Source organism: Manacus vitellinus, unplaced genomic scaffold, assembly GCF_001715985.3.
Source record: "Manacus vitellinus isolate BGI_N305 unplaced genomic scaffold, ASM171598v3 scaffold_13_pilon, whole genome shotgun sequence".
Taxonomy (NCBI): Eukaryota; Metazoa; Chordata; class Aves; order Passeriformes; family Pipridae; genus Manacus; species Manacus vitellinus.
Window position 1 is genome coordinate 11,414,947 of NW_021938999.1, and position 19,124 is coordinate 11,434,070.

At 38.8% G+C, this 19,124-nt stretch overlaps 1 protein-coding gene across 1 annotated transcript in view; it reads left to right on the top strand.

The window, feature by feature from the left end:
- The window catches only part of RELN (reelin), a 265,985-nt gene that overhangs the window by 94,834 nt on the left and 152,027 nt on the right, over positions 1-19,124 (top strand). The window contains exons 4-6 of the mRNA XM_018068188.2: positions 7,621-7,691; positions 15,646-15,678; positions 17,274-17,352. Of these exons, the coding sequence (XP_017923677.2) occupies positions 7,621-7,691; positions 15,646-15,678; positions 17,274-17,352 (183 nt within the window). The remainder of the gene's footprint in view (positions 1-7,620; positions 7,692-15,645; positions 15,679-17,273; positions 17,353-19,124) is intronic.

The window sequence follows — 19,124 nt, forward strand, 5'->3', positions numbered from 1 at the left end:
CCCAAACACTGAAAAAGGTGGAAAACAGGGACCTAGTTGCTGGCACTGTGTCAGTAGAGAGACAGTGGATGCTTGTTCTATTATTTATATGAGCTGACTGCTTGGCAGATGCCACTGCAATAACCCTTTATTTCACGTGTAGAAAAAATAGAATTTGCTTTCCTTTATAATCGCACAATGCAAAATACTAATGAAAATGTTGGATTTCCTGTAGCTGAGAAGAAATTATTGTCCTAATCTGCTTTCAGTCAGCAAGAAGCTCTAATCATTCCAGTCACATAAAACTAGATAGAATTTTCAAAACCCCACATCTTTTTAGTCTCTGAGATACCATGGAAAGGAGGATGAAAACGTTTATTTTCAGTTTAAAATGGTAGTTCTTACTTTTTACCTGTTTTATAATGCATATATACTGTTATGTTGTATCCATCTTCTGCACTTGCACCTTGCAACCAGCAAAAATTTGGTGTTCTTTAGAATGACAAAAGTAAGTTCTTATAAATTGTAAACTATAGTGGCTGGAGGTGCCTGTGCACCCTTCTGCTTCCAGTGCTGTAAGTTTAGATCCATCCTCTGTGATACAGGTCATAATTACAGAATCACAGAATAGGATCACAGAATGGTCTGGATTGAACGGACCTTAAAGACCATCTCGTTCCACCCCCCCTGCCGTGGACAGGGACACCTTTCACCAGACCAGGTTGCTCAGAACTCCATCCATCCTGGCATTGATCCATCCAACCTGGCATTAAACACATCCAGGGATAGGGCAATCTGCTCCAGTGCCTCACCACCCTCACAGTAAAGAATATCTATCTAAACCTATTCTCTTTCAGTTTGAAAGCATTTTCCTTTGTCCTGTCACTACTTGCTCTTGCAGAGAAGTCCCTCTCCATCTTTCTTGTAGGCTCCCTTCAGATACTGGAAGGAAATTTTTATAGGTCCATCTGCTTTGTTTTTCTACTTGAGAATGATTCTTTTATTCAAATCTTGGCTAAAGAAGGCCCTTAGATGTGTATTTAAATCAATCCCTAATCAGACCAGCACATCCTAAGTGCACATAGCCTAGCATAGATTTCTATGTTAAACCATAAAAAACTAAATCTGTTTCATTTTGGGCTGATGTTACCATTTAACTGCTGTATTCCTCCTCTTATATTTATGCCAAATAATCACATTGCCTCTCAGGCATATAACTCTTTTTCAGTTAAAGGTCAAATAGCAAAAACGAAACCCACCTGGTGTCTTGTAAGTATGCACTGGACAGTGCATACAGTCGAAAATGTGCACATCAGGTCAACACACAGGAGTGTGCATGGACCACTGCACACTTTGAAAGAGGGTGAAGCGTGGCTGAAGTAGTGGGTTTTAAAAATGCATGTTTTGCATGGGGTGCACTGAATGATATAAAAATTCTGCAAGACCAGCTAGATGCAGGTTGGGTCCCAGAGCGCTCAAAGAGTTACAAGTAGCTTTTCCGAGTGCATGGATATTGTGTGGGAGGGAGGAACAGCCCATCTCTGCACATAGCCAATGAGAGTTTCTGCTAGCCATATTAATGTTTTGATGCATGTTTTCTTAATGTCAGTGTGATCTTAATGTCAGTAAAGGTAGTACATATGGTCTCGCTTTCATATGCAGAAATGCATAGCTTTAAATGTTGGGTTAATACCAAAAACTTCTGCAAAAGGAACTTTGTTTACTTTCCTTGGTCTTTATTGGCCCTTGCTGAAAAGTCTTTTGACATTTGTTCGACATTTTCTCTTGGACTTTTTTAGTTTCAAACTTTTTTAGACAAAATTTTAATTTCAACAAAGATACTGACTGTACCTTTAGGTTGATGGCTGAGTCCCTTTCCCCACATGTGCAGTCCCCAGACATCAATTCAGAGATGAGAGAAGATCAGGTGGCTCTAGTTCCTCTTGCATTTACCCCATATGAAGGCAAAGGAGTGTCAGCTCACCCGTGACCATAACTTATGCATGTGAACCACAAACTTCTGCACAGGACAGCTGCCCAAAAAGAAATGATTGCTCTTTGCCCACTAGCACATAATCTGGCTTTTACTGGCCATTTTAGTCCTTTCCCCCTGAAGACTTTTTCCCTCTGATTGAGGTTTTTAGAGCAAGTATGCTAATTCCAGTCTCCTGAACAAATGTCTACATAAGTAATTGCATCTTACTTGCCAAATTTCCCTGACAATTTCAGCTGAATATGGTCAGGACAGATGACTTTTTTTATAACATCTCAGGGAAGAAGCCATTGGGGACAGAGAGGGAAAGGCAGTCAAAATGTGCCTTTCAGAACACACAGATCTCGTTCCTGCTGCTTTAATTAGACTGTGCTTGCATGTCAAGTGGTAACTGAAATAACAACTTGGAGACATTTAACCAGTAGCTAAAAGCCTCCCACCCAAGCACCTTCTGGATCAGCAGTCATGAGTGCTCTGTGCTTTTTCCCTACTGGCCCGAGCACCAGGGCCATCTCCCAGTCAGGTTTAATATCTGGTCTTGACTGCCCTTGAAGAAATTGCCACTGAAGGTTTCGACCATGGTAGGAGACCAGCCAAAATGCACACCAGCCTGACTTCACGTCTTGCCACACACAGTAAATGGTCATCAAACCACCTTTGCAGGCCACTGGAAGAAAACAGTTCACCCTCTTGCCATGAAAGGCTGGGCACGAGTACCCTGTGTACTCAGTCACCAGAAGGCCTGTTCTCCATCTTGCTTTTAAAGTTATTTTATTTAGAGATCCTTCAATTAGCCTGTACTGGGGAAGAATATATTTTTTAAAGACAATGGGTTAAACAAGACAATCCTACAATCATGCAAATTAACCAATGCATTAAAAATCAACCCATTTATTTGCATAAAGAGGGCATCTATCTGCCCTGGGGTCTGGACAGTGCTGCTGTGCATCCTTTCCACAGACAGAGCTGGCAGAGCCAGGCAGCAGAGGCAGCACACATGGGTCAGACACATGTAACCCTCCTGCCTGTGCTCTCCTGAGCTGAAACACTCTCTTTAAAATGCAGCCTGTTAACAAAAGCATGTCATCAGTGCATGTGAATCCAGTGTGATATATGAGATACTTCCAACATAAAATGCCAACAGCAATTACTGGGTATGCATTGCTTCGTTTTCTGTTCCAACCCAAGCTCATAAAATGTCCAGCACTGTGTCCCCACAACAATGGGAAGGGAGCACAGTCTGTGCTGGCAGTGCATCAGACCTGATTTTGGATGGCAGCCCTATGGGGTTGAAGAAGACCAATCTCAGCTTCATATAGTCATTCACTGATTTTCATGGAGCCAGTGTTGTGGATGTCACCCTGAATGTCCTCCAGTAGAAACAGCCTCTAACCATTGCATACAGATGTGCAGTGCAGCTGCTGGAGCAGGCACAGAGTAAAAGCTCTGCTAGTGTGGGTAAGCAAATAGCCTGTTTTTCCTTGATCCTTTTGAAAACCCTTTTTGGTGTGTCATGAGATAAGGTATTTTACTGTATGACACTTGAAACCCCTTCACGAATTAATTTGTCCTTAATTTGTGCCTTGTCTCGCCAGGGAAAGGTGCAGATGCCCAGCATCCATGTAAGGGCAGAGGGAGCACCAGGCATGCAAACCCCAGAGCATGACCAAATGGTGACAAACTTCAGGGGAAGGCCTGGGATGGGTACTCTGCTGCTGGACGCACAGCTCAGCATGCTGCATCTAATCAACAGGAGGCAGAAGGGAGGTCTCTCTGCCATATGCAGGTGTCTTTGGGTTTCTTTCTCCCAGATCACCTGGAATGAATTGTGTCATTGCACAGGGCCCAAATTGATATTACTTAGACTATGTTCAGAGGAGCTGGCAACACTGCAATGAAGCGTTTTTAAGCTTGTTGGCACTTGAGCGGGGTGGCACTTCATGTCCCATTTCACAGGCGACACAGACTATATATATAGTTTAAGTAGAGAATAATTATGGTTTAGAAAAGAAAATTTGTTACAAAATTGCTGTAATTGAAGTATGGGGTTAGTAATGCCTTGAACTGCCAGTGAGCCTTGACACCTAATATAGTCTTCTTGTTTTCAGACCTCTTTTTTCCTGTGTCAGCAGTTTTATCTCCACTTGCTAATTTCAAAAGCACGTTTCTCCTCTCTCTTGCATAGCCCCAAGCAGACAAATACATCCAGGCTAATGGAAGAGTGAGGTTAATATAAAGAGGAACCTTATTACCTCTAAGTTGTTTTTCTTTCAAAGCTCTCACTTACCATGTCAAGATATTCCTCTTCTCTGCCATTTTTCTTTTATTTCTCATCCCTTCGGAAAGATTCATTCCTACTCAGGAATTACCCCTGGGGACACATGGAACATGCATCTTGCCTTTTGGTTGACTGACACATTAGATTTGATTAGTTATTTGCCCTTTAGCTGGGAATAAATAGCAGACAATGGCAGAATGGGACTATAGACTGGTGTGGAGTAACATCAAATGATAGTTACTAAGTACTCTTCCTCTGAGCAATATTTAACTACATTAAAGACAGCATAGAAACTTTTCAAGAACAGCTCAAAAGTCAGTTACTGGTTATATATGTCACAAAAGCAAAACCCCATATTTAATGGTTGAGTAATTTTCTTTCTTTAGTAGAGTCTTTTTCAGGCCTTGCCAGTATTATTTTTGTTATAATTACCATAAATATTATGTAGTTTTTAGACTGGAGTGTGAATATAGGAAGGATATGGGTTTGAATATGTTACGTTTTTAAAAGAGCAAAACCCAAATTCATGATCCTGTTCCATAAACTTCACCTGTCAGATAGGAACATCACCAGCAGAGGAAGTTCAATGCCGAAAAGGTATATTTTGCACTTCTTTCTGTAAGTAGCTAGTTTATGCATAATTGCACTGCATTACTATCTTTTGCTCCATGAATAAAGCATAAATACAGAGAAAACCAAGTAGATAATGCTAGTAAACTGACAGGAGCAATACCCTTAATAATTCTCTGAGGCTGTGCAGGCCAGTGCATGTGCCCATTGCAAGACTAATGCTGATGTGAGCACACGCTGTAGCAAGTGGTGCCCTTCCTGCACAGCACTTGTCCCAGGGTGCAGATCACTCCTGCTATGGAACAGCAATAATTGGCTCCTAGTCTGCATTATCAAGCAAGGGATGATAGACACAGAAAGATGCCGATCATTCAACTGGCTGCTGGCTTTCTGCCCAAATCCCCTTTTTCTCACACGCATGCAGAGATCCAGTAAACAGTACACAGTTTGATATTATTGGTATTATTTGGTATTTGTTTGCATTCAGACACATACTCAAGCTCCCCTCTGCATGTGGTCTGTGTTTCAAGAGTCTGCTCTTATCTGCCTCATAAAGGAATGCCCTGGTTGCCATCGTTGTTGTGTACACCCTGAATTGTATCCTGGGCTGTTGCATAAACAGCATCTCTGAAGTCCCAGTCTACTGTTAATATAAGTTTTCTTTCCCACTGTCGGCAAAGAGCCCTCTCTTCCACCCTGTCAACTTGTGGGATAGAAATGTTGTACAAAATACCTTCTGTGTCTTAGGTGTGGCTTTTTTCTTGTATGTTGATCCAGGCAAGTTCAATACATGAAATTCCCACAATGAAACGTATTTGCAAAACATGTCTGTTGGTGTTGCATTGGCCCCAAAACTGGCTGTGGGATGCCCTGCCGTTTCAGCTGCTAGAGGAAGCCACCATATCTGACCCTTCTAAAGAAATCAGGACACATGTCTGATTTTGGAGATCATTTGGTCCAATTCTGACTTGTGTGACTGCAAACACCTGTGAGGAAATTCGAAGAAATGTGTGTAGTGATCATAGTTGCTTGCATATTCAGCACAACAGAGCTCTAGGAAACACTTCAGTTCATAATTTTAAATGAGACTTAAAGTCTCAGCTCTCTTGCCTTTATGTGCTGGAGCAGTGTATTTGTTTTTATTTTACACTGTACTCAGTATGGTCACTGGTCATGACAGCAGATCTAGAAATGCTAATGTAGAACTATGGCATGAAGTTTTGCTGTATTTTACGGAAGTCCTGGAAATCCTAGAATAGTTTCCATGATGCACATGGTAGGTACTAAAACCAAAACCTCACACTGGTAATGCAATCTTGGGTCTGGGACCAAAATACTATCACTGCCAGGTGAGGCAAGGCTACAGCTTTAGATCTGCCTCTGAAAGTCCAAGGTGGGAAAGGCAACACAGTTCTCTTTCCAGAAGCAGAGGAAGAGAGTGCCTTGAAAGCCATGGGGGCATGAGGTGGTCATAGTTTTGCATTTCTGGACAAATAGAGCTTTTCTAAATGTGCGGGAAGCAAAGCAGATCCCAGAGAAGCTTTCGTTTACTCCTGTTTGTACTCTGACAGTTTGCAGAGGGGTTTTACCTTGAGGATCCACTGTATATGAAAAATTTAGTTAGATGTGTTACTTTCATTGTTCTTCCTTTTCAGTGGCCAAGAAAAAAATAATTAATTTTTACTTTCATTTTCAAACCATTCCTTTATGGCCCTTCCTGACATTTTATAAGCAGGCGAGGCGTGATCCAGTAGAGAGGGCACACAGCTGACTGCAGAATTACACTCATAAAGTAGCTTTCAACATCTTACTGTTGAACCAAGAGGCTGTTTTGACGAGTTCACATGGATCCATATTGAGCCCATTAATGTTAATTAGAGAAAGGCTAAAGAACACATATGAAGAGTGTATATGAGTCTAGACAGATATTGGAAGAACTTTGGCTCAAGGAAATTAGACTTCAAATGCAACACTTGTAAATACATAAAGGTTTTGAAATCTTGGAGATAAAACTGATGTTGTGAAGCACTGCACTTGGAAAATAGGGAAGAAATGAGCAATTAGAAATATAGAATAACTATAACTTAGTATGGCAGCTCTGTAAGAGAGAAACAAATCGCATTGCATTATATTTCTAGCTGATCATGAGAAAACAAAATGACTGATCATTCCCTGTGGTACATTAGCTGGTCTCTAGCTGTGGGTCAGTAATGAGAAATAATTATTCTTTAGATAACACTGTTGAGACCATAAGTAACAATGCAGCTTATCAAGAAATGTTGCAGGGTCTCTTTTTTTTTGAAGGCGTTTGACAGAGATCTGGAGCAGAGAACTTACTGATATCTCCCTTTGTTTCAAGAGAAGATTTCTGGACACCCATTCAAGCTCCACACTCCATCCATAGCATGTAACAGTACTGCCATTGCTATTGCTTGTTTCATTGTGAGACTAATAATTTCACAGGGCAGCCACTCTGCAACCTTTTATTCTGATCTGCACTGAGGTAGATGCGCTTTCTCAGGCAGGGCAGTGTGCTTGGCTTTGTCATATGCTTACTTTTACTTATGTCCTTCATTAAATTCCAGTACCAGTGATTTTTATTACCAATGTAGCTGTTTTGGTTTAGGAACTTTTGTTTTGTTATGCACAAAAGAATCTCTACACATTATTCTATACATTTAGAAGAGTACAAAAAGAAGAACAGAGAAAAAAAAGCAGAATGGGACTTCTGATTTGATTAGTCATGTCTGTATAAATAAGTATACTACATTAGTTATTGTTGTCTTTTTTATGTTCACAGGGCCACAGCTACTCATAGGGGCCAAGTTATATTCAAGGATGCCTTAGCACAACAGTTGTGTGAACAGGGAGGTAAGTCACCATAATTCTGAAAATATCTGGCAAATATTTTCCATTGTACCTGTGTGTCAGTGTTACTCTTCATGAAAGCTATTCTGTAGAAAAGTTAATATCAGGATCTTATTTACATTTTTAAAACTGATGCTTTCTTTGGCTTCATACTTCCCATTAGCTATCCAGGAAACCCCATTGTCCTCTCTGCTACATGTTGGGGAATATACAAAACTTCAAGTAGCATTATGCACATTCCTGAAATCAGCCTGTAATAACCAACTTTTCTTTTCTGTCAAAACCACAAGCTGAGTTTTAATTCTGTCTGTATTAACTGTAAGCAATATGCCTACAGCAAAATAAAGCAAAAGCTTTATTTACCGTCCAACTCACACATGTCCTTGTGAAGAATCTGCCTTCCCATTTTGTGAAAGTAGGACACTGAACTTTTGCCATCACCTACAACATTTGATCATTTTTATAGCTAAACAAAATGTTTGGCTTACACAAACTTAAAAAATCTAATTGTTTGTGCTGCTTATCCTTTTGATGAATAACATAAAAAATAAACATCCTGTTGTCAGCTCTTGTCTACAAACAGTACTCTGCTTTGAACCTGATTCACTAAAACAGTAAGAAGTAGAGAAAGTATCCATCATTTTTGGTACAGGAGAGAAAGGAATTTCTGTGCTGATCCAGTTATATCAGCAAAATTCCAGTGCTATTTCCGTGTGAAAAGAAACAATGGAACATGGACCAAACTGTTTAAAATAAATATTTTAAAATTGGAAATGTGTTGTCATATTGAAGCAGAAGAGAAAACCCCATAAAATACATCCTTTGGGGACATTAGTGCTATAGGGTTGGGGTTTTTTCCTATGAGTTTGTGAGTTTGGAATAAGCCATAAGATTTCTCCCTGCTGGAGGAAAATACCTTGTTAAGTAGAGACAAGTGAGTAGAAATCCATCCATGCAGACTTTGACAGTCCTTCTTCAGACATGCTGTTCCATGAGATTTTACTAGGACAGCTGATGGAAGAAATTTTAATTCTTTCACCACTCTCTGCTTTACATTTCTGCAATTTTGGAGCACAACCTAACCTCAAATAAACGTTTTACTGAAACTTATGTTGATTAAAACAGTAGGTCCTTACGTTACTGCACGCTGTCCCCAAGTTCACAGGAGCTCTGTAAAACAAGGAGAAAATAGGATTTCGATATCAGTTGTATGTAGAGAATAAAGGATGTTGAGATGTGCCATTCCTGAGCCTTCACTGGCTGCTCAGCTGTGACAATCCCTGTGTGGCCTCCTCCTCCCATCCAGCCACTGACAGTCACGTCCTGCACCGCTTCCCTGAATGGGTCTTCAGCTTCCCCACCTCATCATAGCCCCCCATGTCTTTATAACTTCTGTGTTTCCCGTGATTTTCCCAGCAATTCTCTTTGTTTATACACAGTCACATCAGAAACTCTCTGGATTTATCATCCTCAAAATATGTGATGTCATTGTGGTAACTGCAAACATCAGATCTGACTTAGTCAAGGGTCACCCAGAGGTACTGTTCTGTGAGCAGTTGACAGTGTAGGACAACTGTGTAATCAGAGACCAAATTCCTTGCAATACTGACGTGCAAGCTTCTCAGTTGTTCTCTTGGTTCTTCTCCCACATTTTTATCCTCACCATGGTTTATCTCCACCTTATTTCCTAGCTCAGTCACAGTTTCCTTGACTTCAATATTCAACCACTACATTGCCCATTACCCTTCCTACCATCCCTTCCAGCACCAGACTCTCCTCTGCCTTTTTATTCTCATTTCTTCAGCAGACAGTGTGCATTGCATTAGTCTCTAACCGCTGCATACTATTATCACTCTTGTACTATTGGAATTAATTTTCCTATTCAAAGAAAAGAGGCTTTCTTTGAAGCAGACCTCACTTCATTTATTCCAGTTTCATCAACACCACTAATGTAAACAAAGGACTCTTTCAGAAAGAATTAGTGAATTTATTTAGATGCAAATATCAAATTAATATATATGCAAAACAGCAAGGTAGATTGACATAAATGAGGTTTTGTGGTCTGTTTCTAGCCCTAAACATTACTGTACTGAAATGCTGTAGCGAATGATGTGACATATCAAGTAAAGAAAGATAAAACCCCAGGGCAACTTCATAGATTTATTACAGGCCATCTTCTTAATAAGTATGTTCGCTGGAGGTGATATCAGACTTCATAATATCTAGTAAAAAGGATATACATGAAGATGTGAAAGTACCAAGATATCTCAGAAATCATATTCACTGTGGCTGTCCACCCTCGTATGTGCATTAGTAAATTCTAATAGAGTTAATGGGATTTATGCAGTGAAAGAAAAGTGGGTTTTTGTATTTTGAAGATAATTAGAGTATGATAAAGGGTAGTGTTAAGAGATGGCAATGCCAAACAAGCAGGCATATGTATAATGTAAATGGAATGAGAAATTATGCCATAGGGAAAGACACTAAAGAAAGTAAAAAATTGCTCAAAAAGCTTTGTGTTCAGAAAATAATATATATTTTAGGAAGTGAGAAAGATCTTTGACACTTGATGTGAGCTTTAAATTTTATGAGAATTACATTGAAGAAAGGAGACATAAAAATTATCATATAGTTAATCCAGAACAAAGAGGAAAATAACCAAAACTTGCGTAAGGAAAGGCAGTAAAGGTAGATGTCTTATAAATACTTCTAAGGACAATTAAGGATCATAAGGACTGATGATATTCCTGCCAGTAATAATATATTTATTTAACCATGTGTTTAACTTGTTGATCTAATAGCAAAATAAATGGAAAATAAGGTAAACTTAGTATTTTGCATATTGATTCATATTTATTCCTGGCTTGAGCAGAACAAAAATTATACATTAATAAGCAGTGTCATAATTAAAATGGAGCTGGCAAGACATCAAACCTGGCTGCATTGTTCCGTAGAGCAGTGATGCTGCTGGGAGGAACAGCTTGTGGTGCACAAGCCCTGCCTGCCTTTGCTGCACCAAGTAGGATTCTGATGGATAAGGAGGCCATTCCTCTGATACACTGTGTAACTTTGGACCAGTAGCACCATTCTTTGGAATAAGGACCACACTGGGAGATTTGTGAGTGTGTATGTTTAGTTCTGACTGACTAGCAGAGTATCTCAAAACAGGGAGAGGGAACCCTGAGAGATGGAAAAGATGAAGGAAGCTGTCCCCTCCTAGTGCAATATCATTCCCTTCTCCATAATTCCCAGAATTTTATACAATTTCATACTCAATGCCACAAATTATAGGACTGGGTTTCCTTTCTTACGAAACCTCTCCACAGCCTGACAGATGTCTCCACACTGAAAGCAGATCCTGAGAATTGGCCCAGACTCTCTTTTATTGGGAACTTTTACCTGAATGTTTTGGAAGACCTTTCAGGTGTGTTTTGTACCTTTTAAAATTTAAGAACACTCTGAAAAACAAGTGCAAAACAGATTGCAGGCTCTCTGGCTTGATCAGAGCAGTATTTTACAGAGCAGAAGTCTGTAGTTTAGAACTGGTATATTGTTCTTTGGTTTACGTGTCAGCAAGAATAATGCAGCCCTTGGGCAACACACTGACTCTCCCTAGGGAATGTTCAGCCTCTATCATTCTATAGCAACTTTTTCTGCAAGTAGAGAGAAAGTGTTGGAAGGAATCTAAATAAAAGCATAAATTTCCTTTTTCATCTTCATCTGGCTGCTAATGACAAGGAGATTAGACTTTTTCATAATCTGAAAACCAGAAGATACCTCCCTCCACACCTCATTTGTCATGAATTGATGAGCAACAGCTGATGGCCACTGGCTGTTGAACTCTGAGCATGGTGTTTGTCTGGGAGCATTTGAGCATCTGTGTTACTGTAATTCACTTTTCCCTTATATTGAAGAAACTACAAAGTTCAGGCTTCTGAAAAAAAAAAAAAAAAGGTCTATTTTCTAGTGAGTTTTAAAAATATTTTCTTATGCTGCATATTTTACCTGTCTCTATATACAATCTTGACCCCCCAGATCTGTGGAATGTGGGTGTCAATAGTACAAATGGATATTGCTGGGACGTGTGTTTAATTTGCATTATGCTTGCTCTTTTTATCTGAATGGAGACTGGTTTTACGTAACAATTAACTATTACCATGTTTAATGATTTTTGATCTTCTTTTTCCGCTGAGAACAGGAACACCACCAAACCTTTTTTCCCTCCCCACATTCCAGTTTCTCTATCTGAAGATGACATTCCCTTCCCATTTCTTTCATATTTCCCTCCCTGCCAGTTTAACCAAAAAGGGGCATATCTAAACTGGCTTAACCTTTCAGCGGCCTTACTTCATCCACAGAAAAATTTAACCTTTTACTCCAAAAGATGCCTTCATTCGCCCTCATCTCATTGACACAGAACCCCACAATGTCCCCATTGACTTTTGAATTCCTTAGCACTTTCCTCAAGATTCTCACGCTTCCAGTTTGACTGTGCCCTTTCTCTCCCTGAATCACTCTGTATTATACACTGTCATGTCTGCTTTTCCTTACCAAAGGAATTGCCTTGTCTTACAAGCACCCTACATTTCCTTACGTTTTGCTCATGCCTCTTCGATTGTGACCTCAGTTAAGCTGTGCTTCCATTCTTTGCTCAGTACAATTCATCTCTTGTAAAGCTCTGTATAAACCCAGGGTGCTAGTTAAAAGTCAAATAACAAATTCATTTACTTTACTTTTTAAAAAGGTACAACTTCTCATTCAAGCTAAGATGCATTTTGGAGCCATACAAATACTGATTCTAAATTTAAAGTCATCCAACCGTGTGCCTAAGGAACATCTAAGAAAGTGAATCATGATTTAAAGGGTGAACTGAGGTGGTCTTTCTTTTTCCCTCTCAGTTTGAAGTATTGTATAATTCCTTTTAAATTATAAATTTATATCTTTACACTGTATAGCTACGCTGCACCATATAATTTCTTTTAGCTTTGTCATATTGTCTGAGGAAACTCCATTTGACTTTAGCCACACTGTATGGCCTATTGAAAAATCCATATTATTTTAAAGTAAGTCATTCTATATATTGATTAAAAAGGCAGATCTGAAAATATTTTAAAACTACTACAATTGGGTTTGGTTTATTTTCTGAATCTCTGTTATTTTGGGGGCCCTTAAATACAACACTTCAAGATTCACATAGTGCTGTTTTGCAATGAAATCTAAAATTTAATATAGAAATTATTTATAGAGAGATTAAAGTCTAGGTTTATCATTCATTAAGTGGTACCTTCACAGTATTTTTTTCATATTCAGCTCTGGAATTTAAATCAAAAATCAGATGATGGACTACCTGAGGCAAAAAATACTTGGACTTCTTAGATCCTGTAAAGACTTAGGAAGCCTTAACCCCTCCTCAACATAAAGTCTGTATTTGTAAGAACAACCTTTTGTCCAACATTAAGTGTTTGCTTAATTCTGCCTTTAGTTTTTTAAATGATTGATTAGTAGGACTAGTAGGCACCTGCACAATTGCCTTCATTTCAGTCAGTTGGTGTAAGCAGCTTTGTTTTGCAATGCCAAGAAACCTGGGATGAATGCTAGTCCAGTCATTCATTTTCATTTTGAGATCTGATCTACTCTTGTTTAAGTCAGCTTTCAGTTGAGTTACTTTCAAAGACTAATGAAATTTGCTTGGGCAATTAATGAGTCTGCCCATGGTATGACCTGATATGACCATCCTCCTCACGGATGGGCACTTGCAGGATGGTTCCCAGCCACACCTGTGTTTGCAGTCGATCATCCCTTAGTACTGTTCTGGAACTAATGGAAAGGAGTAATGCAGAAAATCAAAGACAGAAGTCTTCTATTAAGCCTAGCCTCTTACAACAACTAGAGTATTACAAATCCCATGCCATAATGTACTTCTTTTCTTGCAGGCAAAATCCAGAACAGTTTCCATTGCTCAATCTGGGAGATAATCTATTTAATCCAGTTTAATACGTTTCTTTTGTGCAAGTATTTTTCAAAAGGTTTCTATCAAAATTTACTCTTTCCCATGGAGAAAAACAACACCTGGCACTACAAGGGACAAATGCAGTCTTCTCCACTGTAGGATTCACCAGTGCAGTCCAGCATTATTCTGGAGGCAGTGCCAACCATAACATGCAATAGGAGTTGTATTCCTCCAGATTTTGAACCATCATGATGAGAGGCCTTGGCCATTGCTAGAGTCATTATTGGCAGTACTTCTAGGGAAGGCAAGGCAACATGGGTAAATTTCTTGTATAAAAAGTGGAGAGAATTAGCCACATAAAGGAAAAAAAATTCATATTTCTGTCAGTGTGTGATTTCTGTTCAACAACAGACTCTTAAGAAGGTCTTTGTTCTTGGCTGCAGTAAAGCTTTCAGTGTTTCTGTGGTTGTTTTCAGTGCTACGTATGTATATACACACATATATACATATGTACATATATGCATGAGATTAGTGTGTGTTTATATATATTTTTTTATGGTTAGTAGATGGAGTAAAACATGTCAGTCTTCCAGTTAGTAAGTTAGTTAAATCAAAGTTTTCTGTAACATGTAAATGGATGTTTACCATCCTTTTCTGGTCTGCAGATTCCTCAGTTGTTGATTGCTCAGTCTTCTTAATCCCCTACTTCCCCATGAAATGTTGCAATTTCATTACAGAATGTCATGCCTCCTTGCAAACCCAGTATTTAAGGAGTAAGCAGGAAGGGAGAAACAAAATTCTTGAGATTTGTGTTGGACTTTCTATTCAAATGACTATGTGTGAGAGCTCTACACAGATTGCTGCATTCATTTTTATGTTTATTTTTAATTTGTCAGATGTTATGACAGAAATTGCAGTACTGCAGTAATTTTTTGCAAATATGCTGAAGAAATCAGGAGTACTGGTACAATTTAGGTCAGTGCCCAATAAGAAACAGAATCATCAGAAGAATCCTGGCTTCAAAAATTCTCTTTTTTGGGGTTTTATTTTAACCAAAGTCCAAAATTAAGCTAGAAATATAAATCCATGGGTGAGGTACTGAGAGGCAAAAGAAGTAGCTGCTTCCCAGGAGCTTAATTATGTGCACTCCCTTTGCCTCCATTAAAGAGGTGTGATTTTGGATTTAAGGTCAGGCAAGGCTATGGATGTAGCAGGTACCATGGAGTATCCAGCACACTGTGTAGCCAGCTTCTAGACTTCTCCATACATTTGTAGGTAGCTTCTGCCCTTTCAGATAACATTCTGGTTTAATTTCTGTAATGTTACACCAAGACTCCTGTTGCAAAGTGTTAGTATAAAACAACTTAATAAAGTTTTGTCATTTCACACACACGTACCACCCATGCAGTGTGTCATTACAATATTCTACTGTGTCTTGGAAGGCAAGAACCTACTGAGGAGTTGATCAGCAATGCCTGTAAAAACATGCTTTGATATAAGTGTTTGATTCAGTGATTTGCAGAGTCAAACTGATATTTATTGCACTAGGAATATTAGGATTATTTCACCCAAACATATACCCAGTAAGATGTTGTTCAGTGCAGTATAAATGATCAAAGTGTGGCGTTTTTTGCTCACTTGGACTATTTATTGTATTCAACCTAATTCCTGCTCTCTTTGTTGATCAATGAATTACTGAATCTTAATCCAATCTTAATCCTAGAATCATAATTCTAGGCTACTAGTGATCTTTCTTTCCTTGCTGTACAATCAGTGCTTACTCTCATTTATTGTGATGTGTATTTTAGTTAAGAGAATAATACTTTATCTTTCTTATTATATTTTTGTTACTTTTGGGGTTTATCACATTTTTCATAGTTAAACTCTCAGGATAGTTGACTATGAATGCACTGTACAATTTGTTTTAAGAATAATCAATTTTTAATGCTGCAATTAAGCTCTGATCATAGAAGATACTCATGTGTTGTGTGTCTTTGTTTTCTGCAGCTCCAACAGAAGCTCCCTTACATCCACACCTAGGTAGGTGATTTGTCATTCTCATTACTAAAACTCAGAATCACTAACTATTATAATAAAAAATCTGTAAGGTCATATGAAACTAGGTCTGGGGAATTCAAATAAAAATGAGATTCATACAAAATGAATTGAATCATGTCTCTTTCTGATTAGTTGTTTCTTCATTGTGGTTTTTATTGCTGTATTATTTATTGCCTTTGAATCCTTGCAGTGTGAGTATATCATGCTGCAGAGCTTTTCTTCATAGCTGTGTGTTAGAGCATCTGTTTGCATGAGAACCTGGACTGGAGCATCTCTCCTATGAGGACAGGCTGAGCTGGGATTGTTCAGCCTGGAAAAGAGAAGGCTCCGGGGAGACATTAGAGCACCTTTCTGTACTTAAAGGGAACCTACAAGAGAGATGGAGAGGAATTTTTTGCAAGGGGATGTAGTAATAGAACAAGGGGAAATGGCTGTAAACTGAAAGAGGATAGATTTATAACAGATATTAGGAAGAAATTCTTTACTGTGAGGATAGTGAGACCCCGGAACAGGTTGACCATAGAAGTTGTGGATGCCCCATCCCTGGGAGGGTTCAAGGCCAGGTTGGATGTGACTTTGAATAACCTGGTCAAGTGAAACATGTCCCTGTTCTTGGCAGGGCGGTTGGAACTAGATGATCTCTAAGGTCCCTTTCAAACCAAACCATTCTAGGATTCTATGACCCATAGCCCTGAGCGTGGGACAGCACCTCACACCAGTGCTGGGTTACTGGGAGGAAGATTTTTTTGCTAGTGCACCTCCAAGGTGTACCCAGGAGCAGCACGCTGCAGCACACTGCCCTGCACCCACCAGCCTATGTGCTGCAATTTGATTAGTCCAGGACAGATTCTGACATCCTTGCTCAGTTTCAATAGAAAGTGATACTTCAGTCATTTAATGAAAGTGTTTGTAGAGAAGGATCTGTGTAATACAAACACAGGTGCCAGAGTTTGGGGATGTGGGGTGGTTTTGTTGGTCATCATATGTAAATCAGACAGTAAATCCAGGTGGGAAATTGGAGTCTAAAGTTTGCGGACCGATGGTTAGAAATATTTGCATTACATAACTCACAGTTTATGTTCCTTAAATGAGTTGACCTTTACTGCCAGCTCCACTGATAGCAGCAGAGAAATTCCAGTGAGCTCATGATTTTTGCTTATGAGTTGTCAGAATGAATCCCCTGACTGTAAGAACTATAATACACTCACTAAAACTTCTCATCCCTTCTTGTGCCCTGTGTTTACAAAATCTGAATTCAGAAGGATTTTTTTCTGAACATTCAGAAAACTAACAATTTGGAACAAAAGGTTTTAAAAGATTTAGCGTGTGCTTGATGATTTCATCTTTTTATAACCATCACACTTTGGTAATGGGAACACTTCTTTTTTGTGGTACTACCATTCAAAGTAAATAAAAAACCTGTAACTAGGAAGCCCTAGCTTTTGTAGCTAGCATATCTTAAAAAGCTCATTTCCTCATTTTACTATACATAACTAGCTCTAAGAAAGGGAACATTTAGAAAGCACTGGGTGTTAACACTGGATTTTTTTTCCTACATTGCTTTCTTTTCTTTGCAGCTGAACTGCACAGTGACAGCATTATCTTACGAGATGACTTTGACTCTGACCATGAGCAAGAATTGAATCCTACCATATGGTGAGTTTCAGACTTCTGCTTTCCCTTAAATGCATTTGAGCAAATGAAAACATTTTGGTTATTATAGTCAGGACCTAAATATATCGGTTTATTGATTAATTGAGTAATTGATTAATGAGTGACTGAGAAATTCTAAGCCTCCTAAAGTGAGGGACAAATTCTCACTGATTTCAAATTTTTAATTAATCCAAAAATAGAAGGAGCATATCTGAGCTCAGCGAATATTTCTGAATGAAGATTTTTGTTTCTTGAAAATTTAGATGTCTGTTGGTGGAGCCTGTAGGAGTGACATCCCCAGTGCTACCTTAGCTCAGGACTGGAGAGTTGGAAACAGTCACAGACTGTTAGCTTTTAGTCAAAAGGAATGTTCTTTTAGCAAAGATAACTCTTAGAACAGACCTCTCAATCTTAAATATTAATAATTTTACCACCACCTTGGTCACAGAGATAGGGTACCATTCATATTATATATAAGTACAAGGTCACAGAAGAGGGAGTTGTATGTCTCTAACAGTACAAAACTGATTCTGTTCTGGATAGTGAATATATCTACAGGTCGTATTATACTCAGATAAAGACATCTCTTGGACTTAACATGAAGTTTTGAAGGTTGGAGCCTACTTTTTTATATGAGATCATTACTGAGTTTTCTATTCCTTCTGATCCTATTTCATAAATATAACTAATTTTATTAATTTAATTCATACAAGACATAGAAATATTTGAGTGGGTTAGTTTATCTTGTTTAAATAAATTCTTGATGGGCATTTTAGCAGTTACCTGCATTTGTTAGTTAAGAATACATATGTTCTGTGAAATCTGACTTCATTTTCCTTTTTATTAAGGCCTGTCACAGCTTTCCATCTGTTCAGGTCTTTCACAGTTTAACCATCTCATGTAAAAATGCTGTGTTTTATGGAATTTTATGGATATTTTTATTTTGTACACACTGATTCTAATAACTTTTAATTTGTGTCTACAATTTTTGCTCCTTTTGTTCCTTTTGTATCAACTCTTTAAAAATGTTTTTCTGGACAGAGGCATTAAGGGTCTGCAATACTATACCATGAAAAACCCTCTTTCTTTATGGGTATGAATAGATCAAGGACTCTTAATGGGTTACAGAATAGCTGCCAAGGTAGATAGCTTTAGCAGCAATGTGTTAAATGGACTTGAGTGGAAAAAAATGAGAAGAGACATTATTTCCCCACAGATGTCTCATAACTCGCAGAGGACTTGTCTGTTGGGAGCCTCCATAATTTATTTATCCATTGCTCTCAACTTTAAATTCATCCTTGCTTTATGGAAGTCTCAACAGAGAAATTTCAGACTAAAAGAACCCCCAGACTTCTGCTCCTTTTGTCCCCAGTATTTTGATTTGATCCCTCTGGAATAAACTTTCCCCACCTTGATTAGTGAGTCAGAGCAGAGAGGTGGGTGCTGTGAGAGAGTCCCAGAACTCACTGCAATCCTGAGACAGGTTTTCCTGTAATAATAGCAGAAAACCAGCATTTTCAGCAATGTTAAATACAAGTTGAGCACAAATAAAAGAAATCTGTAATGAGGTACCACGAGCTTTTCAGCATAAAGGGTTCGTACAGTAGCTCTGCCTCCAGTGAGGACCTGCTTGGTGGCAGAAAGCCCATTCTCATTTGATTGTCTAGTGGGAGTTAAATCAGGAATTATTAACAGTTGTCGCCATCCATCCTAAAATTGCATTTTTTCCCCTGGCAGCTGCTAAAATCCCATCTTTACCACAGACAATTGTGGTA